Consider the following 21,937-nt stretch of genomic DNA (forward strand, 5'->3'; position numbering starts at 1 on the left):
TCTATAATATTTAATAATATTTATAATATTTATGTGCATTATTATGTTGTCAGGTATATTGTTACCTTGAAAATGTTTTTTAAACCCATTGGCAGAAATATTTAATTATATTTAATATTTAACAAGCAATTAATGTTTCATTTTTCATTATGTCTTCTTTCTCTTTATATCTTAAAATAAGACCCATTTTTGCACTATACTACCTTGGAGTAAAACAAATGTAAAGCGCAAATTGACTCTTTATTTATTTATTTTATTTTTTTTTGTCGTTTTTTTATCGACAGAAACCCAGCTAATGCAGCAGACAGAGGGCTATTCTGCTGCCACAATTTCACAGCCAAAGAAAGTGAATCCAAATGGTGGTTGAACATGTGATTGTCGAGTTTCTACCTTCAGGTGATGGTTGAGACACAAACAGAGACAATCTCCCTCATTATATATTTAGCAAGGCAACGGCGCCCAAACGACATCTTTATTAATAGTCTTGTTTTCAACTAAGTGTTTTTTAGTTGAGCCGGTAGTTACTGTACTTACTGTGCAAGCGACAGGACCAAGTGAAGGGCACTTGAAGGGCAACCAATGTAAAACTGACATGTTTTGTCATCACAATGATGTTTTGAAGTTATTACTTTTTAAAGTTCTCCCCCTTCAGAAGATTACGCGAACAAAAGGTTACGAGAGCGGAGTCCATTATGATGTAATAATGGCTTCAACTCCTCCTCAAGCCAGCTGTAATCACACCCCGCTTTGTTTATACAACAAGTCCGCTTGGAGGTGGAGACTTACGGGATCGATGACGCGTGGTGACCGACCTCGATGCCCATTTAAGACACTCCAATCCACTAGTTGCCCTTTAAAGTGAAACCATTCTCTCCAAGGTAACAACACAAAAGCTGTGCAAAGGTCAATCCAATCTACCATCAAGGAAACTGCAACATACTCTCCGAGGCCACTTGAGCGGCGGCAAGCAAAACGCCCGGGAGAAAGAATAAGAAAAACTAATCAAACAAAAAGCGAAACAATCCTTTGTGTTGTGACAGGAAACCGATACGAAACAAAAGCATAAGATTATTTAAGAAGAAGAAGAAGACAAAAGACAGAAGCAGGTGAAATTAATGCCGGAACGGTCAGCGTGGAAATGAAAGTGCCGCAGCACTTCCCTACTGACTTTGACTATAATCCATCAGCAATACACATGGATGAGACGCCCTGCACTTGTCTCCTGCTGTGTCCAATCACAGCGGTATTGCCGTTCCTAGCAAATGGATCAGAACCCCATTTACTCTTGTGATTGCTGCCCACTCAGTAATACCAGGCACATCTGGGCACAAACCTGAATGCTGTAGGTATGAAGGAGACGACCTTGTTCAGGCAGTCGGTCTCTTCCTCAATGCTCCGCATATGTATAGAATACCTCATGTCCTCAAAGCCACAATCATGCCGGTATCTCATGCTAGTTGAGGTTTAGATCGTGTGGAGTGGCTGAAAACACTGGTGGAATATTAACGGTGACATGATATGATGCAATTCAAATGTTGAAACTTGATTATATTGTTGTATTCAAGCATTACTATACAGGTATTTTATATACTATACTGATAAGTTGAATTTGTTTTTGTTTCGTTTTATAAATAAACTATTTTTACAGAGTTTTATTTTCTAATTTGAATTAATGATCACAAATCAATAACTGTATTGATACCGATACCATTACTTCGATAGCAGTTCCAGAATGGTACTTTTTCTGATATCAATTTTATATGATCAATTCTAACGAAAAGAAAATTATACTTAGAAATGAAGGGGTTTATTTTTCAGTTTGGGGTAAGTTTCCAATCCAAGCTAGTGCAAAATAACACTTGTTACCAAGTGACCAATCAATTTTGTACTCTCTGCCTTTTCACTTCACAGTTTTTCTTCAAAATAAATCCATATATTATTAAGTTCTGATGATGTGTGGGTACCTAAACTTGTCACAGAAAGACGAATTATGTTTCGATACTAGGTACTACTCAGTACTACCAAAGCATTTAAATCAGTGCCAAAAACATTACATCCAATATAGAAATGTTGGTGTAATAGTACAATTATGTATGTATTGAATGTAAAAAATAACAACAACTTAATATTGAAAATATTAAGCCCTTTTTCTCAATTTGATTTTTTTAAAATATACACACACATTATTGGATTAAATTATTCTATTAAAATATTAATTAAATCTTCAATATTAAAATACAAGTTTTAAAGAACAGCATTAAAAAAAATGTTCTTCTTATTTTCTTATTCCATAAAAAGATGAACTTAAATCTCGCCTTGAATGACCTTCCAGTGAAAAGTGTGTGCTCGACAACAACTCTCTTCCACATGGGAACAAAGCCATGTGCTGGAGCGTAATGTGGCACCTGACTAACGTCGGAGTTGGAATCAACAAACAACTTTATCAGGCAGACACTGTGTGATTTCTCTGATTTCAGTTCCTGCTGAGGGCGACGGCTCCGTCTTGAAAAAACAGTTCCACTGTGATGATTGTGGAAAAAGCCTGTCGTCAAACCCAAACACCACCTGAGACTGATACTACGTTTAAGCAACGATTACTTTCATTTTAGACTATTTCTAAAAGCTAAAATTCAACCAGGTTGTGGAAAATGGTCTATAAAAAATGTAAATTGAACAGCAATAATGAAAATATCTCAGAGGGATATTTAGAACCGTTTACTTTTCCCATAGGTTTGATCATCAACAATTTGGTAGGATGTTTTTTTTTCACAAGAAAACGTGTCAGGAGAAAAAAACTAATCTCCAAGGTCAGGGCGGAATGAAGGGATGTTTAATACACGAGTACGTCTCGAGGTTGGAGCAGCTTGCATTAGGAGATAAGACACTATCTTTCTCAGGTGTTCTGGGAACACCTTGTTAGTCTGTACAAAGTTTGTGACCAAAGATGAGAGGATCATACATCGACCATCAGCTATAAATCCATCTGTGACAGTTAAGCCTTTTTTAAATGTTACTTTAGTTACTTTACTTTGGATTCTATTAAAAAAAATGACCAAGTTAAACAAAATGAAATCCTATTATTGACGCCATTTGTGGCAGGGAAAACTAGGATCATGTGTCACAATCTGGTCTTGAATCCTTTTCATCCATGTAGAAAACATGACTTCAAAAAAAGGCACCAGCTTACTGGCAGGAGCTTCCTGAAACATGCCTTTAGTCTCTCTCTCTCTAAGGTGCCCTCGGTCTGCCCTGTGACCTCCTCCTTTTTGGACATACCCATAATAGCTCACCAGTGGCAACGAGTAAGCATCTTAAAAATGTGTCAACTTGCTTCTCTCAATCTAAAGGAACTACTGTTGTTGTTGTGCTTTATTCTCCAGTATGTTGCAAGTTCTTTACATAAAATAACGTAACAAAAAGACATTCAACCGGCATGAAGAAAAAAAATAAAAAGTATTTTACAAAATCAAACTACATACATAGTACATAGTGAATAAAAACGATATAACAAATGTCAAATTAAAGTAAAGTAACTGTTTGTTTGGGTATTTGCAAACTACCCTCTGGTACTGTTGCAATTACCATTTGTTTTGCTTACACAATATTTTTTTTTCAAATATTTATTAACGTTAAAAAAACAGCATTTGAAACATCATACCATCAATAGTATAAGTGTGCATCAATCCAATGGACCAATCCAAGTCAGAATCCTTTCAATTTCCAGCAACACTGTTGAGAACTTCAAGGGAAAGATTTTATAAATTATTGATCCGATCAATCTAAATCTGTGCCCTGAATCCTAGAGAGCGACCTCTTAGAAAAGGATATTTGCCCTTCTTTGTACTTCCTTTGAGCTCCAGTAAAAGTACCTCTGCTTGCACATTAGACAAACATGAATTAATCCGAGTACACAGCCATGAAAAGAAGTTAAAAAATAAAACAGGACCAACCTAAATAGCTACATATACTCACAGCAAAAGGTCTGGCCAGGTTTTTCTCAGTGTAAAATGACAGAATAAAAAACAATCACTGTCGCCTCTCAAAAGTCATCTCAAAATATGTCCTTCAACATCACTTACAACACCAGACAAGTCATTTTTCACTCCTCCACTGCATTATTGTATGTATTGTCTATCTGTATCTTTTTTTGTTTGTTTTTGTAAAGCGTCTTTGCTTATGATGATATTTATTATCATAATGATAATAGTCAAGAAACTCAAACAGACCCAACGATATACCACACGACAAACATACTAATTTACCAAATTGTGCCATTTTGCTGGAAAATAAATGTTTTACACGTTTCAATGATGTACAGGTGTGTTGCACAAGAGGCACTTATTGTTTGTATCCAGTGGACCTGGTTGTCTGTGACGACCTATTGTGTTCAGTGACAGATAATGATCATTTTGCCAGTACCGACCTATTTGTATGCAATTGCATGCTCGTACTCTGTTTTAGAGAGCGTGTTGCAGAGCCATTCCCTCGGCTCGGAAAAAAAATAGATGCAAGTTAAAATATTGTTTTAGTTTATGACAGTATTTGAGTCGGAAATTTACCGTTACATCACTCCAAACCTTTTTCTTATTAGTTCTAGTATTCAAATTCTTATCTAAAAATCCTTGGTCTGCCAAGAACAAACAAACTGGATGGCATTGAAACCACATACTGATAAAACCCGTTATCAGTTTTAGTTTTTGAAAACGAAATGAGACAAAAACAAGTTGTGCTCATGCTGATTGTGAATTTAACATTCATCTCTTCTATTTCTTCCAATAACTTCAGCTAAGGAAACTGTCAAGTCAAATGTTCCACAGCAACATATTCTCACCTGAAGACTCGTATGGTGACTGACTGTCTGCCTACTCATCAGCAAACAACCTGGAGACTTTTTCAAATGCTATAAATACATGTAGAACCCAGTTGTACTGCGCAACTCAACAGGACTACATTACCAAGTCTCCATGTCGTATGTATAACAGGAGCATCTTTACTCCACAATTATGATGTTTGAAATCATGTTTTTCACTTTAATATACAGGCATTTATCCATTTTCTTCACCAAGTTACACAACTCTAGGAATTTTTATTTTATCTTCTCACTCAAAGAACTCTAATGAAATCGACTAACTGCATCTTCCCTTCTGCTCCATCTGTTTATAATTGAGTTTATCTCTCTATTATATTTGGTATGTTCTTCCTCTGTAAAAACAAGGCCAGTAGAAGAAGTCAATGCTCCTTTTTCTTTTTGTAAAATTGGACATGGTAGATGATAGTATGATATGATGTTTCAAAAGTAAAATAGCGACTAATTTCACAGACATTGACAGAAATATGCTCAGTCACAGGCCAGTTCTCTTTCTTTTCTTCATTAGAATTCAACCCTGAGAGCTGAGTAAATATTCAAGCCTGAAGAAAAGAAACTAATTCACTATGCATCTTTTAAAGCCTGTTAGGCAGCCTTAACTGTTATGTCGCCCTTTTCCACGCATATTAAAAACTACAGTTTTCAGATTCTATCAAACACGTTAAGGTTTTTTTGGGAAAACATGTAAAAAAAATGGATCATGGATTGAAAGTCATTGAATTTTAGGAGTGATCTAAAATGGATGAACCAATGCTGGATTAGATTTTGGTGGTTAACAATAGGAGGGTTTCGATTTCTCATCAACCTGTATGGTTTGTAATTGCTACTGCTCAAACACCAATTCATTCAAAAGTAGTGAAAAAAAACAACATTTGACATCATAAAACAGGAAACATCCATCACACTAAACTCTATGAGACTTTGGTGACACACTGTGTTGTTATTATCATTCAAGGTGTTGAACAGGTGCAAATTTGGACAGCCCTCAAACCCACTTCTTCAGACAGCTCATGGCACTTGTTCATATATCATAAATGTTTATTAAGAGAAATGAGACTCACGTGCACTGGTGTATGTGTGAATCACTCCAGCTAAGATGGAAAAAGAGAGCCGTGTCAGGATAAGCAATGACAGCACAAAGCAAACAATACCCACTGAGTCACTGCTCTGATTAGCACCAGCGGCTCGACTTGTTTTCATTCAGGTCGTGCCGGGAGAGGAGCAGACCATAAGAGCAATGACGGCAGGGTCAGGCCTTTTTGGACAAAGGTGAGTCGAGTGGGCAACCAAAGTAATGAAGGCCAGATCGCTAGGAGACATTGCAAGGCTATAGGACTGTCAGTAATATGATGTAATATAATATAATATAATATATATATATATACACACATTTATACAATTTTCCCTTAACATACACCGAGCAGAATATTTCCTGGAGTATTTGTTTCGACAAAGCTTAAAGGCTGGTACTAAAGATGTTGGGGACACCTGGTCTATTAAAAAAATCTTAAATAAATCGAAGTTAGGAGTTAACAGGAGCAGATTTTTTTTTCTTTTAAATGCCCCAAAAAGAAAATCAACTGCCTAAAATCATAACACGTGGTTGAATGGGCGAGTTGAGCTGGAGAAAAACTAATCTTGAGAATGCATCACTTTAAAAAACCCAACACTGTGGAAGTTCATTCAATTGATCTTGATAAAATAATTAACAAATCATCAACGTTTACTTAAGAGTGTTCACGTCTTTCCACAATACCAGCTGTTTAACTGTTGCAATCTTCTTTTATTTTCTTCTTAATATTTTTAAAGTATTAACATATGTTTGTGGACATTTGAGCAAGAAAATTATACCATCAAAATATATTAAAATGTGTGCATGAATCCATTTATAACATGTTTCAGAAACACGGGTGAGAAAAAGGATAATTGATCTAACCCATCTCTGCCATGAATTATTATGGATCAACATTTACAGTATGAAAAAGCTAATCTGCATTTTATTTACTTCCTTTGAGATTCAATAAATTGCCTCTGCTTGCACATCAGATAAGCATAAATTAATCCTGGTGAACAGCAATGAACACCATGAAAATGATTTTAAATCTAATTTAAACAGAACCAGCCTTCATAACTGCAGACATTGATATGAAAAAAGGAAGTAAAAATATCTTACGACTAATAGATAAATATATAATTATTATATTATGTGCAAATATATTCAATATGAGTGTTTTCGTTTTTAGAATCTTATTTTACTTTAATAAAATATAAAATCAAATCTTTTTTTTTAATATAAATAATATTTTAGACGAAGACGTGAAGCGACTAAATTATAGATATTTGATGGTTTCTTTTCTTGTGATATCATCGTTGTTTTAATGCTATATAAATAAATTTAAAAAGTGTATAATAAGCTGAAAGTGAAACACCTGTTGGTTTCACTTTAGTTTAATATCTCGTCAACTAAGTTTTCCTCCGTCCACGTCCAACTTAACCTCCACACAAGTTCAAATACCGTTTGAGCGAGGAGGGCCAGGACATGCGCGGCTTCTTCAGACCCGGGCGCAGCTTCTCCAGGGTCCGGTTCCGGCACAGGTACCGCTCGTTGTCCGAGTTGAAGCGCTGCTTGATCCGGATGTGAGTCCTCGGCTGCCGCCACAGATGTTTGGGCGGCTTGGCGAGCCCGGCTCCCTCCCTGCTGAGCGTGGTGACCTCCATGTTCGGCGGAGCTCGTGGCCAGGTCGGTTTTTGTTGTTTTATTGGAAAATGAAAGCGGGGGAAGATTCGGGCAATAAACGAGAGGATCGGCGGAGACTGTGACCCGCTCGGAGTTAGAGGTGCGCGCGCAACATGACGCTGCTCCGCTGCTGTCCGTGAGCCTGGAGTGCTGAAGTCATCTGCTGTCGTTCAAACCTTCGTCTGGATCCTCTCTCTCGCTCTCGCTCTCCTTCTCCCTCTCTCTTCCAACTCATCTCTTTCACTCTCCCTCTCTCGCTCGTCTACCCTCTCCTTTCTTCTGTCATCTTTTACTCCCCAAACTATTTCTTCCTTCATCTCTCAAGCTTTCCTTCTAGAACAATTCAATTAAAACTCAAAAAAGTCTCTCTATCTTCACTGTTATAATAAACACAAGTTATATTTTTATATTTAATTAATTAAAGATTACCATGGGTTTTAAGGTACATACATTTCCGACGAGAATTACATCACGATACAGGAGCAACAATACCATATATTGTGATACTGTGGCAACAAGGATATATTTGTAGTATTGTTAGAGTACTTGACTCTGGTGTTTTACAGAATTTACAGACCACATGACTCTTGACAAAGTCGTAACTGCTTTCATTTGTTTTGAAACCAAAATATGTCTAAACACCAGCTGTAAAAGCTGCTGGAGCCGACTGTATCCTCTCGTCCTCAGTCATCACACAGGATTTCATTGTTCTTTTTGATGCGGAGGATGTAATGACTGCTGCCATCTCGTTAATATTTGCATGTGAACTATAATTATATAAATATTTAAATTAAATAATTACTTAAAAGAGAATTATTTTTTTTCCAACTATATAAGCATGTGTGTAAGTAATAAAGTGCTTTTCAAACACCAACAAGGTTCTTAAACAACAAAAAAAAAGTTTAGTTTTAAAACTAAACAGTTTAAAAACACTTATACTTAAAAGGCGAAGACAAAACAGTCGTGAACATAGCGGCCCCAAGATAATCAAGAATGTCATACAATGGCAGCCTCACTTTTTACACGATGAATTCCTCTTTTGTTCACTGGCAATAAAGCAATCTGGCAATCTTTCTGATTCTAAAGAAAAAGCCTGCACAAATAAAAATGTCTTCAGATGTTTCTTAAAGGAGTCAGTAGATCATCAAACACAGAGAGGAAGATCGTTCCAAAGCTTAGGAGCAACAGTCTGGAAGGATTTCTCTCCTCTGGTCCTGAACTGTGTTCAGGAACCATCAGTAGATTCTGATCCACAGACCTCAAGATAGTAAGTCATCTACACTTTAAAATGTTTTACATATTAACAATAACACAATGCACGGATGTGTTCAGCTGGTGTAATAGGACTTGAAGAAGTCCCTGAATTTTAAAAAACAATATTGATTTATTTGCACCAAAATTGCCCAACTTACCTTTAAGCTAAATTAAGTTGATTTTTCCAACTCATATTCTAAATTAATGAATGATTTCCAAAATGCTCCTCTCAGAGGAGACTTTGCTATAGCCATCACTTGAACACTTGATTTTTTAAACAATAATTATACCGAGAAACCCGTTTTAATATATGGGTGCTTATCAAGAGAGAGTTAGAAATGAAAATATGTTTACAAAAAAATATGAAACATATGACTGCTGGATAATAAACACAATGTTTCTAAATTAATATTGTATTATAGTAAATAACACTCGACATTGCACCTTTTCTTGTGAATTAATCGGTTGTTTTTGTCACCCCCTGCTGGTCTTGACCGCAGCGCACCGAGCCAAAAACTGGCCTCCAACATTTATTCAAGTAAAAGTTGTTATAAAATGAAAACAATATAAGAAATAGTGCGGTTTAAAGATCACAACCTTTTACATCTCTCGCCACCAGGAGACCAATACAAGATACGAGAAACCACAAACAAACACTGCAGTTCCCCAGGACATCACGCTAATGATGGCAGATTCCAGGTAACAAAAACTACTACTTCTTTTCATCCATTTACAGCAGCAGGGCCTCGAGTCAAACAAACTGAAAACCCCAAGATCTTTTGCACAAGTTCACGGTCGTGAAGCAGCAGGAATTGAAGAGAGAGAGAGACTGACCAGATCCCGTCATGGCGAGCCAGGGCTTGGCCGTATAGCACCTCCAGTCGGTCCAGTGGCCGGGCATCACACCAGTGCTCCTGGCAGGAGTGCCTTCTCCACAGCGGGGGCAGCACTAACGGTCCAGAAAAGCGTCTACGCACAGCTTGGTGGACAGCAGGAAGGGACTCCCGTCGACGCTGTGAGATAAACAAACACTGACTAGTGGTTGTGTTGCACGAATAGATTGAATTGATAGAATCGTCGTGATGAAGAAACCACTAAAAGAGTTGAAACTGGTCAAGTTAGTTGGATTTTAAGAAATACTGTTACACTTTATTAATACTGTGGTTTTGCTGGGTCAGAAATTGACCAGTGAGATTGTACAATTAAATGTTTTCACAGCAGTCTGTTGAAGGAATAGTTAATCTGGCTGGAAAAACAAAGAAAGTTAAAGTCAATTAAACTAGTATTCGAGGCGGTTGATCTGAGCATAAGGAGTTCAAGGTCGGGCGGGCGGCGTTCCATAACCTGGCCCGGGCCTCGAGACAGAGGAGGAGGCGAGAGGTTCTCAGCGGGCTCTAAACAAGCTAATTGCTCTCACGATTCGTGAGTCGAAGCCTATGACTCACTCTCGTCCTTCCTCCCTCGGGGGGGTTTCTTTCACGCAGATCGACAGTATACTTTTTAAACTTTAATGTGGCTTGAATCGGTTCATTCTAATTGCTGAAATAAATTCAGAGAGTCGTAAGATAGATTGAAAAAAATAAAAAAATAAACACGCTCGTCCAGATTGCCTCCGGATATAAAGAAAGGAGTGATGGAACTATTACAAGAGTGATAAACAAACACGGATCCTTTTTTTTTGTTTGTTTCCGGAACGCTTCCGGGCTCAACATTTGACAGAATGGATCATTGACTGATAAAATATTTAAACTGGCCTCTTTTCAACAACTCATCACGTTTGCTAATGTCGAAGTGCCACGGGGGGTTTGGACTCCCCCTCGGAGATGGTCATAAATACCTATTATATTAAATTAACATTTTTATTTTACAATAATAACAATTAAAATAAAACCTAAAATATAATTACAAAACCATTATTATACTTGTTAATATTACAATACAACAACAGAATTATACGCAATAACATAATACAAATATTAGTAAAACAATAATAAGCACCAAAAATAATAACATTATGACAATATAGTAATAAAGCATAGAAGTGCAACAATAAGCAGAAAGATGACGCCTGGATGCTTCCATCTGGTGTTGTTTGATGGCATGTTCTTCTGGGAATAGACTGTGGAGAATACATTTTATTTTCATTTTTTAGTTAATAATGATGATGTTGTTGTTGTTGTTGTCCGCAAATAAAGATTTTGTTGATTAAGCTGTTGTTGTCATTTTTTGTCTGTGACGTCGTTGCCTTTTTTAATGTTGCCGTGACTATGTTGCTGAATCAAAAGTCCAGCCCCGAGACCAACCGTGAATCAAATACCTCAGAAATACAAACAACAGCTACGCTCAGGGAATAAAACGTTACGTTTAATTGAATTCATTATGTCAGGTTTTTGCAGCCAATTGTATGAGGTTAGTCAAGTGTGGTTTCAATTCCATCTTAATTATTATTTAATGCTTAACTAACCCAGGACAATTAGGTGCAAAAATTGACATAATAGATTCAATTAAACATGTTAAATGAATGAGTTTTAACTAAGATTTTTTATCACTTCTCCGAAAATTACTTAAGCATATTTGGGGTGAAAATAATCAGATTTTAGGTAATAATTATGTTCAAAATTGTTTTATTGAGAGCCTCATTGAAGTTAACTTCAACATCCATTAGCATGCCAGGCACAGGGTTGGTTGCTGAAGGCTGACGGGACCTGAACGACTCCAACATAATCCTCAGGGAGACGCCATCATTTAAGCTTAATCAGCAGAGTGCACAACTTTTGTTTGTTTCCACATTCTAGTGAGCCGAAGATCAACCCAGGATCGTTGCCAGACTTCAGTAAATGTCTGTCTCCCCCGGCTGGTTCCGTTTCATTAGCTCAAAATTAGCTGGTGAATAAACATCTTCCTGGCAGATGGGTGAAGTTCAGGCAGGAGAGGAAATTAACCGAGTCGTAGTTTTCATAAGGATTTATTTTTGTGTGCTCACTGAGGCAGAGCACGTTTCAAAATTATGCAAACCTGCATCAGAAATAAACATAATAAAGAAACCTGGCTTTTGTCAAGTTAGCTCGTGTTAAACTTTTGTTTTTACCATTTCTTTACTGTGTGGAAGCGATTAAAATGAAGCTGGAGTTGAACCTCCCTCCTGGGTGGGAGTGAGATGAAAATACACACAGTAATTGTAAACAGTATAGCAGAGCAAAATAGAGAAGGATAAATTGGACGTCAAAAAGAGGATAAGAATAACACATTCACTTCTGCACCTGAAGAAGAACCAATCGACGGTGACATTTGCTCAGACACGACAAACCAGCTCGGACTTGTTTTCAGTACCATGTTGTCGTTTCTGGGCCCGTCCACAAGTAGAAATGAATCAGGACCCACAAGATCAGTTTAGGTAACACAATTTTTTCCATATATTCTGTAACGTCGTTAGGTTTTGAACCAGCATGACTTGCGCAGAAGACGTGTCCAGCTATTATTACAGCAGTGGGTCAAAAACATAGCTTTAGGAGACTCACGAAGTATCAAAAGGATCCAACTTAAGGACATTTTCAGTCATGTTGTAATCTACACTGTCGCAATTACACTGATTAAACAGTGGGGGGAGGCAGAAACAAATATGCTCAATACTCTCTAGCGTCCTTAATCTATTGCAAGGTAGTCGTAAATTAAATTAAGAGAATCTTACTCTTTTTCTTTGAGTCTTAAATGCAAGTCATTATCATTGATGGTGGATTTGAGGGTGTTACCTACCAAAAACTTAATTAATAACCTAACAAAAATTTAATACACATTTTATTGAAACTGAAATTATAAATGTCTTAACGTAAAGTAAAATTATAGTTAAATCCCAAAGGAAATAAAGCTTAATAATAACACTTTTCTTTCTGTTTATTCCCCAAGAGTTTGGGTGTCAGACGGGGGCCACGCTGACCCTGGTATTAGTCCAGCACACGACACATAAAGACAAACAGCATCTGTAACCTATAGAGTCAACACAAATAAGTACAAGAAGAATGAATGTGCTAAGAGTAGAGACAGATGTGTCTTCCATGTTTGAGACACCATTGAGAAAACACCTCCAGATATCTCACTAGGGTTCCATTGATCGATCAGCCCTCAACGTTTATATATATACACATGTATGTGTGTGCGTTTGTGTGTGTGTTTGCGCTTGTTAAATAACAGGGATGATGTCTTCCTGTGCTCTTTACGCACGTTTTAAATCAACAATTAAGAGGTTTGTGAGGTAACCGGGGAGAAACACGACGCATGTTTACTTTCTCTGCAACTCTTCTCAACCGTGAATGACGCATTCAATGTCGTCGAGAACGCTACGGTGCATTCAAGAGCGCAGGATACATTTTAACTAAATGTGAAATGACTGTATAACTGAATGGTAATGAATTCAATGAACAAATGAACACAAGGAAAAACATATGGACGCGGAGGTAAAACACCAAAAGATTTGAATTTGTTGCATTTTGTTGACCAGTTTTACTGTCGTTATTTAACAGGTTGCTGTGATGAATAATAAAAATAGTGAAAAGTAGCACGAAATGACGATCCGTGTTCACCCATATTCCCACATTTCCCTGGCACCCATTAACCAGCGGTGATGAAATCAAGAACTTCATCATGCACGCTGATGTGTCGCCATACATTAGGAGTGAAATAATCTTCTCTAATTGGAAGTGAATGGACGTCTCAGGATGCATGAGGAGCAGTTTGACAGGAACAGAAGCCTCACTGTGGGTGTGTTGTGTGTCATCACGAGTCCCTGTGGACGCTTCCAAACATTCATCTGTATGTCAACAGAGACGCTGTAGGCGTGTAAACAAGCAGGTGGATGAAGATCAGACCGGACTTATTGACCATGAATTTAAGATCTTTATACAGAAGCCTGAAGGAATCTCACAAAGCCAACTTGTGGTGAAGCTGATGTATTCATGAGGGTTAAAAGAAAGCTCCCATGCATGTCTTACTTTCATTTCCTGTGTAGCTCTGAGGCCTCCAGCAGAGTCAAATTAGACAGGAAAGGGGAAATAGATGGACTGCATACATCAAAGCTCATCGCGTGAAGGAAACAACAGATTATGGGAACAAGAGAAATCTTATCATGTTACTTCAAAAATCATTGCAGACACGCGTTTTGTGGTAGATAAGAAACAAATTCAACAACTGCTTCACAAGGTGAGGCTTGAACTCTTTATTCAATTTCCCTGTCAGGAGATTGGAGACGTTCAGTTCTGAAATTAGATTGTCTCCGGGGCTGGAACGTCACGTAAAAAAAGGGACAAAGAAAAGCTCCTGTTTAATGTGATGTCGAAACTTAAAACAAAGGTTAATAAAGCAGCAATAAGTGAGACTGAAAATGTGTCAGAGTAATGTAACTGCAAAGTCATGGAAACAAGCGATTTTTACAATATTTTTAGGTTAGGTTAGGTTAGGTAGAACTTTATTGATCCCTCAGGAGGTCTCCTTCGGGAAATTGTTTATTATTATTATGAATTATAATTGTTAATAAGGTACGGTAAGTTAATAACTATTAAAAAACAAGGGAAGAAACAAATATCAAGTGCAAAAGATCAAGTTATACCAGGAATAAAGTTTAAATATATGGCGGATCCTCGTGTATTGTAGTTGATACGTTCTGAAATTCCCCGACAATGACTGTAATCCGCGAAATAGTAACGAGTTGATTATATCACTTATTAACATTTATTTACACAAGATATTTTAACAAACCCATAATGCTTTGCCGCCCAGCCTGTGAACAATGCCAAGAAGCTACGCGGTTTCTGAGGCTTGTATGCATTGTGTGCCAAACGAAAAAACTGCGAAACCCAAAGTATGACGAAATATAAGATAGTTTTTTCCCTCATTTGAATTGTTTTGAGGGATAAGAAATCATCTAAAAATGTAACTGTTAAAAAATGGCTGAGCATATATCATATATTGTGAAATAGTTGAATTATAAACTGATAACCACATGGAGGCTGAAAAAAGACAAAAGCATCATCAACTGAGTGTATGATGCCCATAAATGGTGAAAATATGAGGAGAAAATGTGGCTAATTAGTGCTGAGATCATTTTTCCTCATGAACATCACCAGGAGCAACATTTAATCAGACGAGTGAATCATTTTAATTACTAAATAAAAGGTCAATGATGTGTAAATTATTCAAACAGATGACTTTGTGCAAACGCAGTCTCCATAGTGAACAGGAGCTTTTCATTTTTTCCTCATTTTCTTTTCTCTTTTCATCATTGGTCTTATTTTTAGATTTTTCTTTTTTTATCTTTGGTAATTTTCCACTTCAAGCTGTTTTCTTACAGTAAAAATAAAACATAGTACATGTAAATATACAGTAAATATAAAAACTGAACAGTTATATCAATGGAGATGGTTTCTCAATTGAAACAATAGCGTATTAAATCTTGGTTTTTCAAGCTAATTTGATTACCTAGAAGTTTTTTTTGGGACTGTCGAGCGCTCTCTAATCTATTAACAAGATTTAAAATGCTTTAACGTTTCATTATTCGTCTTATGTTTACATTACATCTACCCGTTTAGTTGATTTATGATGCCAGATCAAGCCAGAAAATATTTCTTCTAGACTTAACATAACATATTTAAGAGAACTTGTCCAGTAAAATGATCTTAAAACATGGACAGTTTTACTAAAATTAAGGATAATTCCAATGAAGATTTGTATATACCTTTAATACTAGCTGTGTTTTTAAATAAGACATGAAAAACCATCTATGACACTTTAATGAGTATTATTAAAAAAAACAAAGAAGCACTAGGAGAGGAGAGTGAAGGAATCTTTTACCATTTAATGCAGGTTCCTGAACTATCCATTTTAACTATACCAATGTCATGAAAAGACAATTTTACACAACACAGAACAAACCTTGAGGTTTCTTTTTTTATCTTTGGTAATTGTCCACTTCAAGCTGTTTTCGTACAGAAAAAAATAAAACATATAGTATATGTAAATATAAATAATAAATTACAGCAAAACTGCCTATTGGGTCGAAGCTGATAAAAAAGTTAGGAATAAAAAATGCCATATTTAATTTACTACTAAGTCTAGGTGTATGCATTTATTATTATTATTATTATTATTATTATTAAGGTACTTCCGAAGCAAAAAAAATATTTGAATTACCTCAAGCCAAGACATCGGTAGCTCTTGTAGCACGATGGGAGCTGGAAAAAAAACAAAAACAATTATCTTCTGTTTATTTTCTTCATCTAAAGTCAGGGTGGCTTAAACCAGTTATTTCGGTAAGACCGTGGAAACCCTTCTGATTACCTGCTAAATTTAGATACAAAACAACCTTATTTTTAAATGTGCAGTCCTCTTAATGTCCCATTTTGTTTGCACGACTTGTCAAAATAATTATCCTCCCTCCGAGTCAGAGTGACCTTTTTAGTCTGAGCAGGAAGTCCAGTTTGTGTTTGAAAAGTCCATGGGAATAAAAGTCTGAAGGGACTTGGTTGGAGAGACGAAGAGGTAGTTTCAGTCAAACAAATGTCTTTGAAGCTTCTCATATAATGAGAGTCGAAAGGGCTCATGGGACATCTGGGTGATGGGGTGAAAAAGCTTGGTCTTCCGTGGAAAGCCAAGATGTCTCGATTTGTTGACCCCATGGGTGGGAAAAGGACAACCCAGGACCGGCCCAGGTCTTACAATAGTGATGACTCGAAGAATCTGGTGATATGATACGCATCACGATACAGGGACAACAATACCTTATATTGCGATACCATAGGAACAAGGATATATTTGTAGTATTGTCGAGTACTTGACTCTGGTGTTACAGAATTTACAGACCATTTGACTCTTGACGAAGTCGTCATTGCCTTCATTTTGCCAAAATATCTTAGTTTTAAAAGCTTCTGGAGTCGACTGTATCCTCTCATCCCGAGTCAGAGAAGAGAATGACTACTTCCATCTATATATATATAAATAAAAATGTACATTTTATTGGAATATAAACAATAGAACAACTAAGATTAGAATAAAATGTGATTGAAAAAGCCAAAAGAAATGTTTTGTTTTGTTTTCTAAATGCATTTTTTTCTTACAGCCTTAGTAGTGACATGTTTTGGATCTTCCAGCTCAAACTATGAGTATGTATTAACCAGTGAATCCCTTCAGCCCTATTTTTGTATCTGTACTAATGAGAACTCATGTCTTTCACGACAAATCGACTTCCCCGTCACCGGTTCTCCTCCTTAAATCAGATTTTCTCACTTCATTGCTTGTAAACTCTCAGTCCCGACTGTATTGATTCACTTTATTGACCCACGGAGCCCCTCATCATGATTGTTTTGAAGTCAGATTTAAGCCGTTAAAATGTTGCGATAGAAAGCACTGTCGCTTTCATGTTCCTCAACCCGCTCCTGCAAGATTAAATCAATGTTTTCCGGTTTGATGTGGGCCGACTGATACTCGTCCACGCTCTCTGGAGCGCTGTCACTTCCCTACTTGACGCACTCAAGCTGAAGAACAACAGTTGGTCGTCTTGTCTCAGACACATTAAACACCTGTCAGCTGGGACTTGTCTCAACGGTTCACGCTTCTTGATTTGCCTTTTCTCTTTGACGCTCGCTGCCACTTGCTAATGACTTTTTCAAATGTGAAGAGCGAAATCACGAGTCATCTCGTTTAGAAGTCCAAAATAAAAGCACCTACAGTATATAGGAGAACGTCTTCACGGGCGGACTGGGAAAACATTTTTTGGAATTAGCATCGACAGTTAGCCGGTTTACAATTGACTCACGTGATGTTGTCGGACACATGTGATGTTGAAGTTGCATGGAAGGAGGTGGATAAGCCAAAAATTGGTAGATGGCTGTTAGAATTAACATCAACATACATCATATAATATATTCTTGGACCTCAATTTATTCATGGAATTGTTATTTCACCTTCATTTTATTCTTTTTGTATGTTATTTTTTTATCTTTTGTTTTGTATTATTGTTTTTCTGTGTCGATTTCGATTGTGTTTTTATGTTTACCTGTATGTGTTTGTATATCAATGTTTGAAAAGAATAAAAGAAATTGATGGAGAAAAGAAAAAAAAAAGCTTGTGTGACATTTTAAAAGGTTGTGTGTATTTTACATTTTCTGGTTGAGTAATAGACTGTTGGCTGCAAGAAGTCGGATCAAGGGCCGACTGTGTGTATTATGGACACGCCGGCTATATTTGGACACAATTTATGAAGTGAAAATGTAATATACCCTGTTTACTTGAGGATGCCCCCCCCCCTCCCCCAGGCACATGGGGGTTAGAATATTCTCTGAAAAAAAGTCTCTTTTAGCTGGTAAATTATTGCTGATACTGGTCATAATGGAATGTTCATCATGATAAATGTAAGTGTAAAGATAAGCTGGAATGTTCAATGATATTTTGGAGGTAGATTCGCCTGAAAATGGGTAAAATGAGTGGTGTCAAACTAAATTATAAAATGGACAAAAATATTTAAGTAATTGAGGTCACATTTTGTCTGTAACAGGAAGTACTCCCAAAGGAAACATGAGATAGTGAATAGGGGTGTGTATTGACAAGATTCTGGCAATACAATACATATACACGTGCAACTATACAATATATTGCGATGTTGTAGTAACAAGGAAATATTTGTCGCATTGTCGAGTACTTGACTCTGGTGTTGCAGAATTTACAGACCACATGACTCTTGATGAAGATGTAACTGCTTTCATTTGATTTAAAACCAAAATATGTCCAACCATTAGCTTTAAAAGCTGCTGGAGTCGACTGTATCCACTCGTCCTCAGTCACTGCTGGGATTTGCAGGATTTCCTAGTTCCTTTAAGAGCGTAGTATGAAACAACTGCTGCCATCTAGAGGCCAAAAGTTTCATTGCAACACAAAAATGAACAATCGCAGTGAATATTTAGACGTCAACTCTAAATTTAATTATTAACTTTAATTTAATGTGACCATAAAAAATAAATTATGATTCGGAACCAAAACCCTGCAGTGCTGTTGAATATTGATATGGTATCCAATTGTGAAAATAAATGTAGCAATATTTAATTGTATTGATATTTTCTCACACCCGGATTTGCTAAGCTCGCCAATATACACCCACGTTGTTGGGAAACCCTGTAATTCAGATTGTGTCGGCTCTGATGTTGGATGAGTTTCCACTTTAAGTGCATTTTTTCCTGGCTGTGATGCTGGACTCTTCAGCTTCCAGCTGGTTCTGTAACACCCACGTGATGGTCGAGGAGCTGCCATCGTTCCACATCAAACACACCACATTACAAAAGCTGCTGTTCACACCAAGTCGACAAATTTACAGAATTTAATTTCCTTAACGTCTTCCCTCCGTCTAGAGGACAGGGTTAGATGAACTCGTCTCTGTTCAGAACTCATTTGCAACTCTACTGGTGAGTCAAACCCTGGCGCTGCTCGACAGGTGAGTGGTCCTCACACGTCAAGCAGAAGCAGCTTAATTGGAGTTCCTAACGAGGGTACTAATTAGCGTGTGTGTGTGTGTGTGTGTGTGTGTGTGTGTGTGTGTGTGTGTGTGTGTGTGTGTGTGTGTGTGTGTGTGTGTGTGTGTGTGTGTGTGTGTGTGTGTGTGTGTGTGTGTGTGTGTGTGTGTGTCGTGAACATGAAGGTCAAACCACTCAGAGCGACATCTCAAGTCTGGATCTGATGCACAGGCAAACATGAAGGTTGAATATAACATTAGAACATTAACGTTGATGATCGTCACCCCCCACCCCACCCCCCACACACACCATTTTCATTTCTCCCCCTTCCTTTTGATGTCATTCATTTTTCTCACCCCTTTGTCTCCCCCATCAATCCTTTTATTCGCCTTCTGTCGATCACTTACACTGTCCCTTCTCGCCACCTAGTGGACACGTTATTAGGAAGTATATAGGTAGATAATTAAATGCATCTTTTATTATTATCAGTCGTAATAAAAGTGGTAAAAAATAAATTAATAATAATAATCACAAAAAGCCGATGTTCTAAAATGTGTGCAAAAATGTGTCGATGTGAAAATATATTTTTTAAATTAGTAGAAACTTGTCAGTTAAGCCAAAAGGATACAAACATTCTACGTCAGCACAACACATTTCAATTGGAAGTGAATTCAATTGTAATTTTTTAAAACAACGGTATTTTTTTGATACATTGAAAACTGTTAGTTGATGAATTGAAGTTTTTTAAAAGAATGCTTCAACAAAAACGTGACACATTTGTGTATCATTTCTAATTAGTTTTTAGCATCGACACATTTGCATAACTGCTGGTAAATCAAGAAACCACGGTTTAACAACTTAACCACAACTTCAAATGGAAACTTGAAATGTTTTCAGCCAGAACGGTGTCAACACTTTCATCTTTGTGGGTCACGACAATTTGTGCTGAGCTTTAAATCTGTAATTTTGAGTGAACTTTTAGCAACATAGGCGACATTAAATCCCCTAGCGGGCTGAATTTGGCCCCTGGCCCTTTACAAGATCTTACTGAGAAACGCAGTAAACACAGGAAGAACCTCAATAGACAGGAAGCCAGGATCTTAACCCAAAAAAAATGAGTTAATATATTTGAAACTTAATAGTAAATAAAAAATATTATAATATTACATTTTATTATTGAGAGTTGTTTTTTAGGATATTATTGCATTTTTAAATGTTTTGTTTAGCTGCCTGAAAACATCTTTCAACTCTTTCAGGTAATCTGAGACGAAAAAGAATAGTGTCATCTTGTAAGATAAGCATCTGATGACTGCAACGCTAGCTTTCCACACAGTCGTCACAGATAACTATGCAGAGCCAGTAGAAGCAGAAAATCTCGTTTCAAATACACCAAATTCTACCCTGCATTGTTGCCGTCGGTCCAACTAAATACCACTTTTGGAGTAAAATGTTATTTAAAATATTGTCATATTGTCTCTTAATTCATTTCAATTGTGAAAAAAAGTTTATCTTGTTTTTTTAATAAATTAAAAAGAAAAATTAAACTTTTTTTTATTTTCAAAAGAATAATAACGCGTATTCCGTTTCATCATAAAAAATGTACTTGAGAACTAAAATAATAACCAATGAGAAAACATGATTTTTATCTTTAACATTGGTTTTTCAACGAAATGAAACGTTTATGTGACAGCAGTGTTTTAAAAAAAAAAGGAGAATAAAAGGAACCCGAGATGGAGGAAGGAGATAAAGACAGGAAGAAGGAACGGATAAATATTTTGAAGGGGAAAACATTCCATGTCGATTTGCTCATCACCACAAATTCCTAAACGAATCAAAACAGCAGGCGATTGTTACACAGAGATGGAAAGATGGGAAAAAAAACAATAAAACGATAAACGAGTCGATCGAAAGTCACAATAAATAAAGTTTTATTTTAAAAGCTAAACGGTTAGTATATGATCTTCTTTTTTTTTACGTTTGATTGTTTTAATTGTTGTTAGTTTTTTTCCCGAACTTTTCCAACATCTGTTGCCAGGCTGAGCATCTCAGAAGTCCATGAAGAAAAATGGAGTTTGGAGTCAAACTACTCACCGAGGAGTTCCTGCCGCGGCGGCTCTGGAGTCTCTGCTGACGCGGACAGACGCCTGGAGGTCAGGGCGACGGTGCAGGAGTCTCAGGGCGCATTTTTATGGCACTAAAGTCAGTCTCTGGAGTTCGACTTCAAACTATGCAACAAGCTTCGCTGCGTGCTCTGACGTCGGCGTGACGTAGAAGGTGGCGTCACATGACAGGAAGTGGTGTTGTAAACAACTTTACTACAGTCCGTGGCGAGAGGTTCGCTGAGGCAGCACTTTCTCAGCCTCTTTAGAAACTTTTAAACTCTAGATTTTATTTGTAAGATAAAGTGGACCACATTTCTTTTCATTCTTGTTGATGTATCGAGTGTCCATGTTTCAAGAAGGCGATGCAATTTTCATTTAAAAGATCAAAATATCAATATTTGTTTTAGTTCATAAAATAATTTAATATTTAAAAAACAAGAGTATCGTTTTTCATCATATTTTCAAAATAAAATGTTTATACAATGATATG

General features: G+C 36.9%; 1 protein-coding gene across 4 annotated transcripts in view; it reads right to left on the bottom strand.

Annotated features, from left to right (window-relative positions):
• The window catches only part of LOC148086659 (3',5'-cyclic-AMP phosphodiesterase 4C-like), a 97,049-nt gene extending 75,471 nt beyond the window's left edge, over positions 1-21,578 (bottom strand). For 2 of the 4 annotated variants that reach the window (XM_087784839.1, XM_087784837.1), the window contains exons 1-3: positions 21,437-21,578; positions 16,038-16,078; positions 9,693-9,871 (exon numbers count right to left, since the gene is read on the bottom strand). In XM_087784839.1, the coding sequence (XP_087640965.1) occupies positions 9,693-9,871; positions 16,038-16,052 (194 nt within the window). In that variant the 5' untranslated portion in view covers positions 16,053-16,078; positions 21,437-21,578. Of the gene's footprint in view, positions 1-5,928; positions 5,959-7,382; positions 7,622-9,692; positions 9,872-16,037; positions 16,079-21,436 lie in introns of those variants that run through there. The other 2 variants (XM_087784836.1, XM_087784838.1) reach the window with 2 other exon arrangements.
• Positions 21,579-21,937: the final 359 nt, after the last annotated feature.

The sequence above is a fragment of the Callionymus lyra genome, chromosome 2 (assembly GCF_982586985.1).
Source record: "Callionymus lyra chromosome 2, fCalLyr1.hap1.1, whole genome shotgun sequence".
Taxonomy (NCBI): Eukaryota; Metazoa; Chordata; class Actinopteri; order Syngnathiformes; family Callionymidae; genus Callionymus; species Callionymus lyra.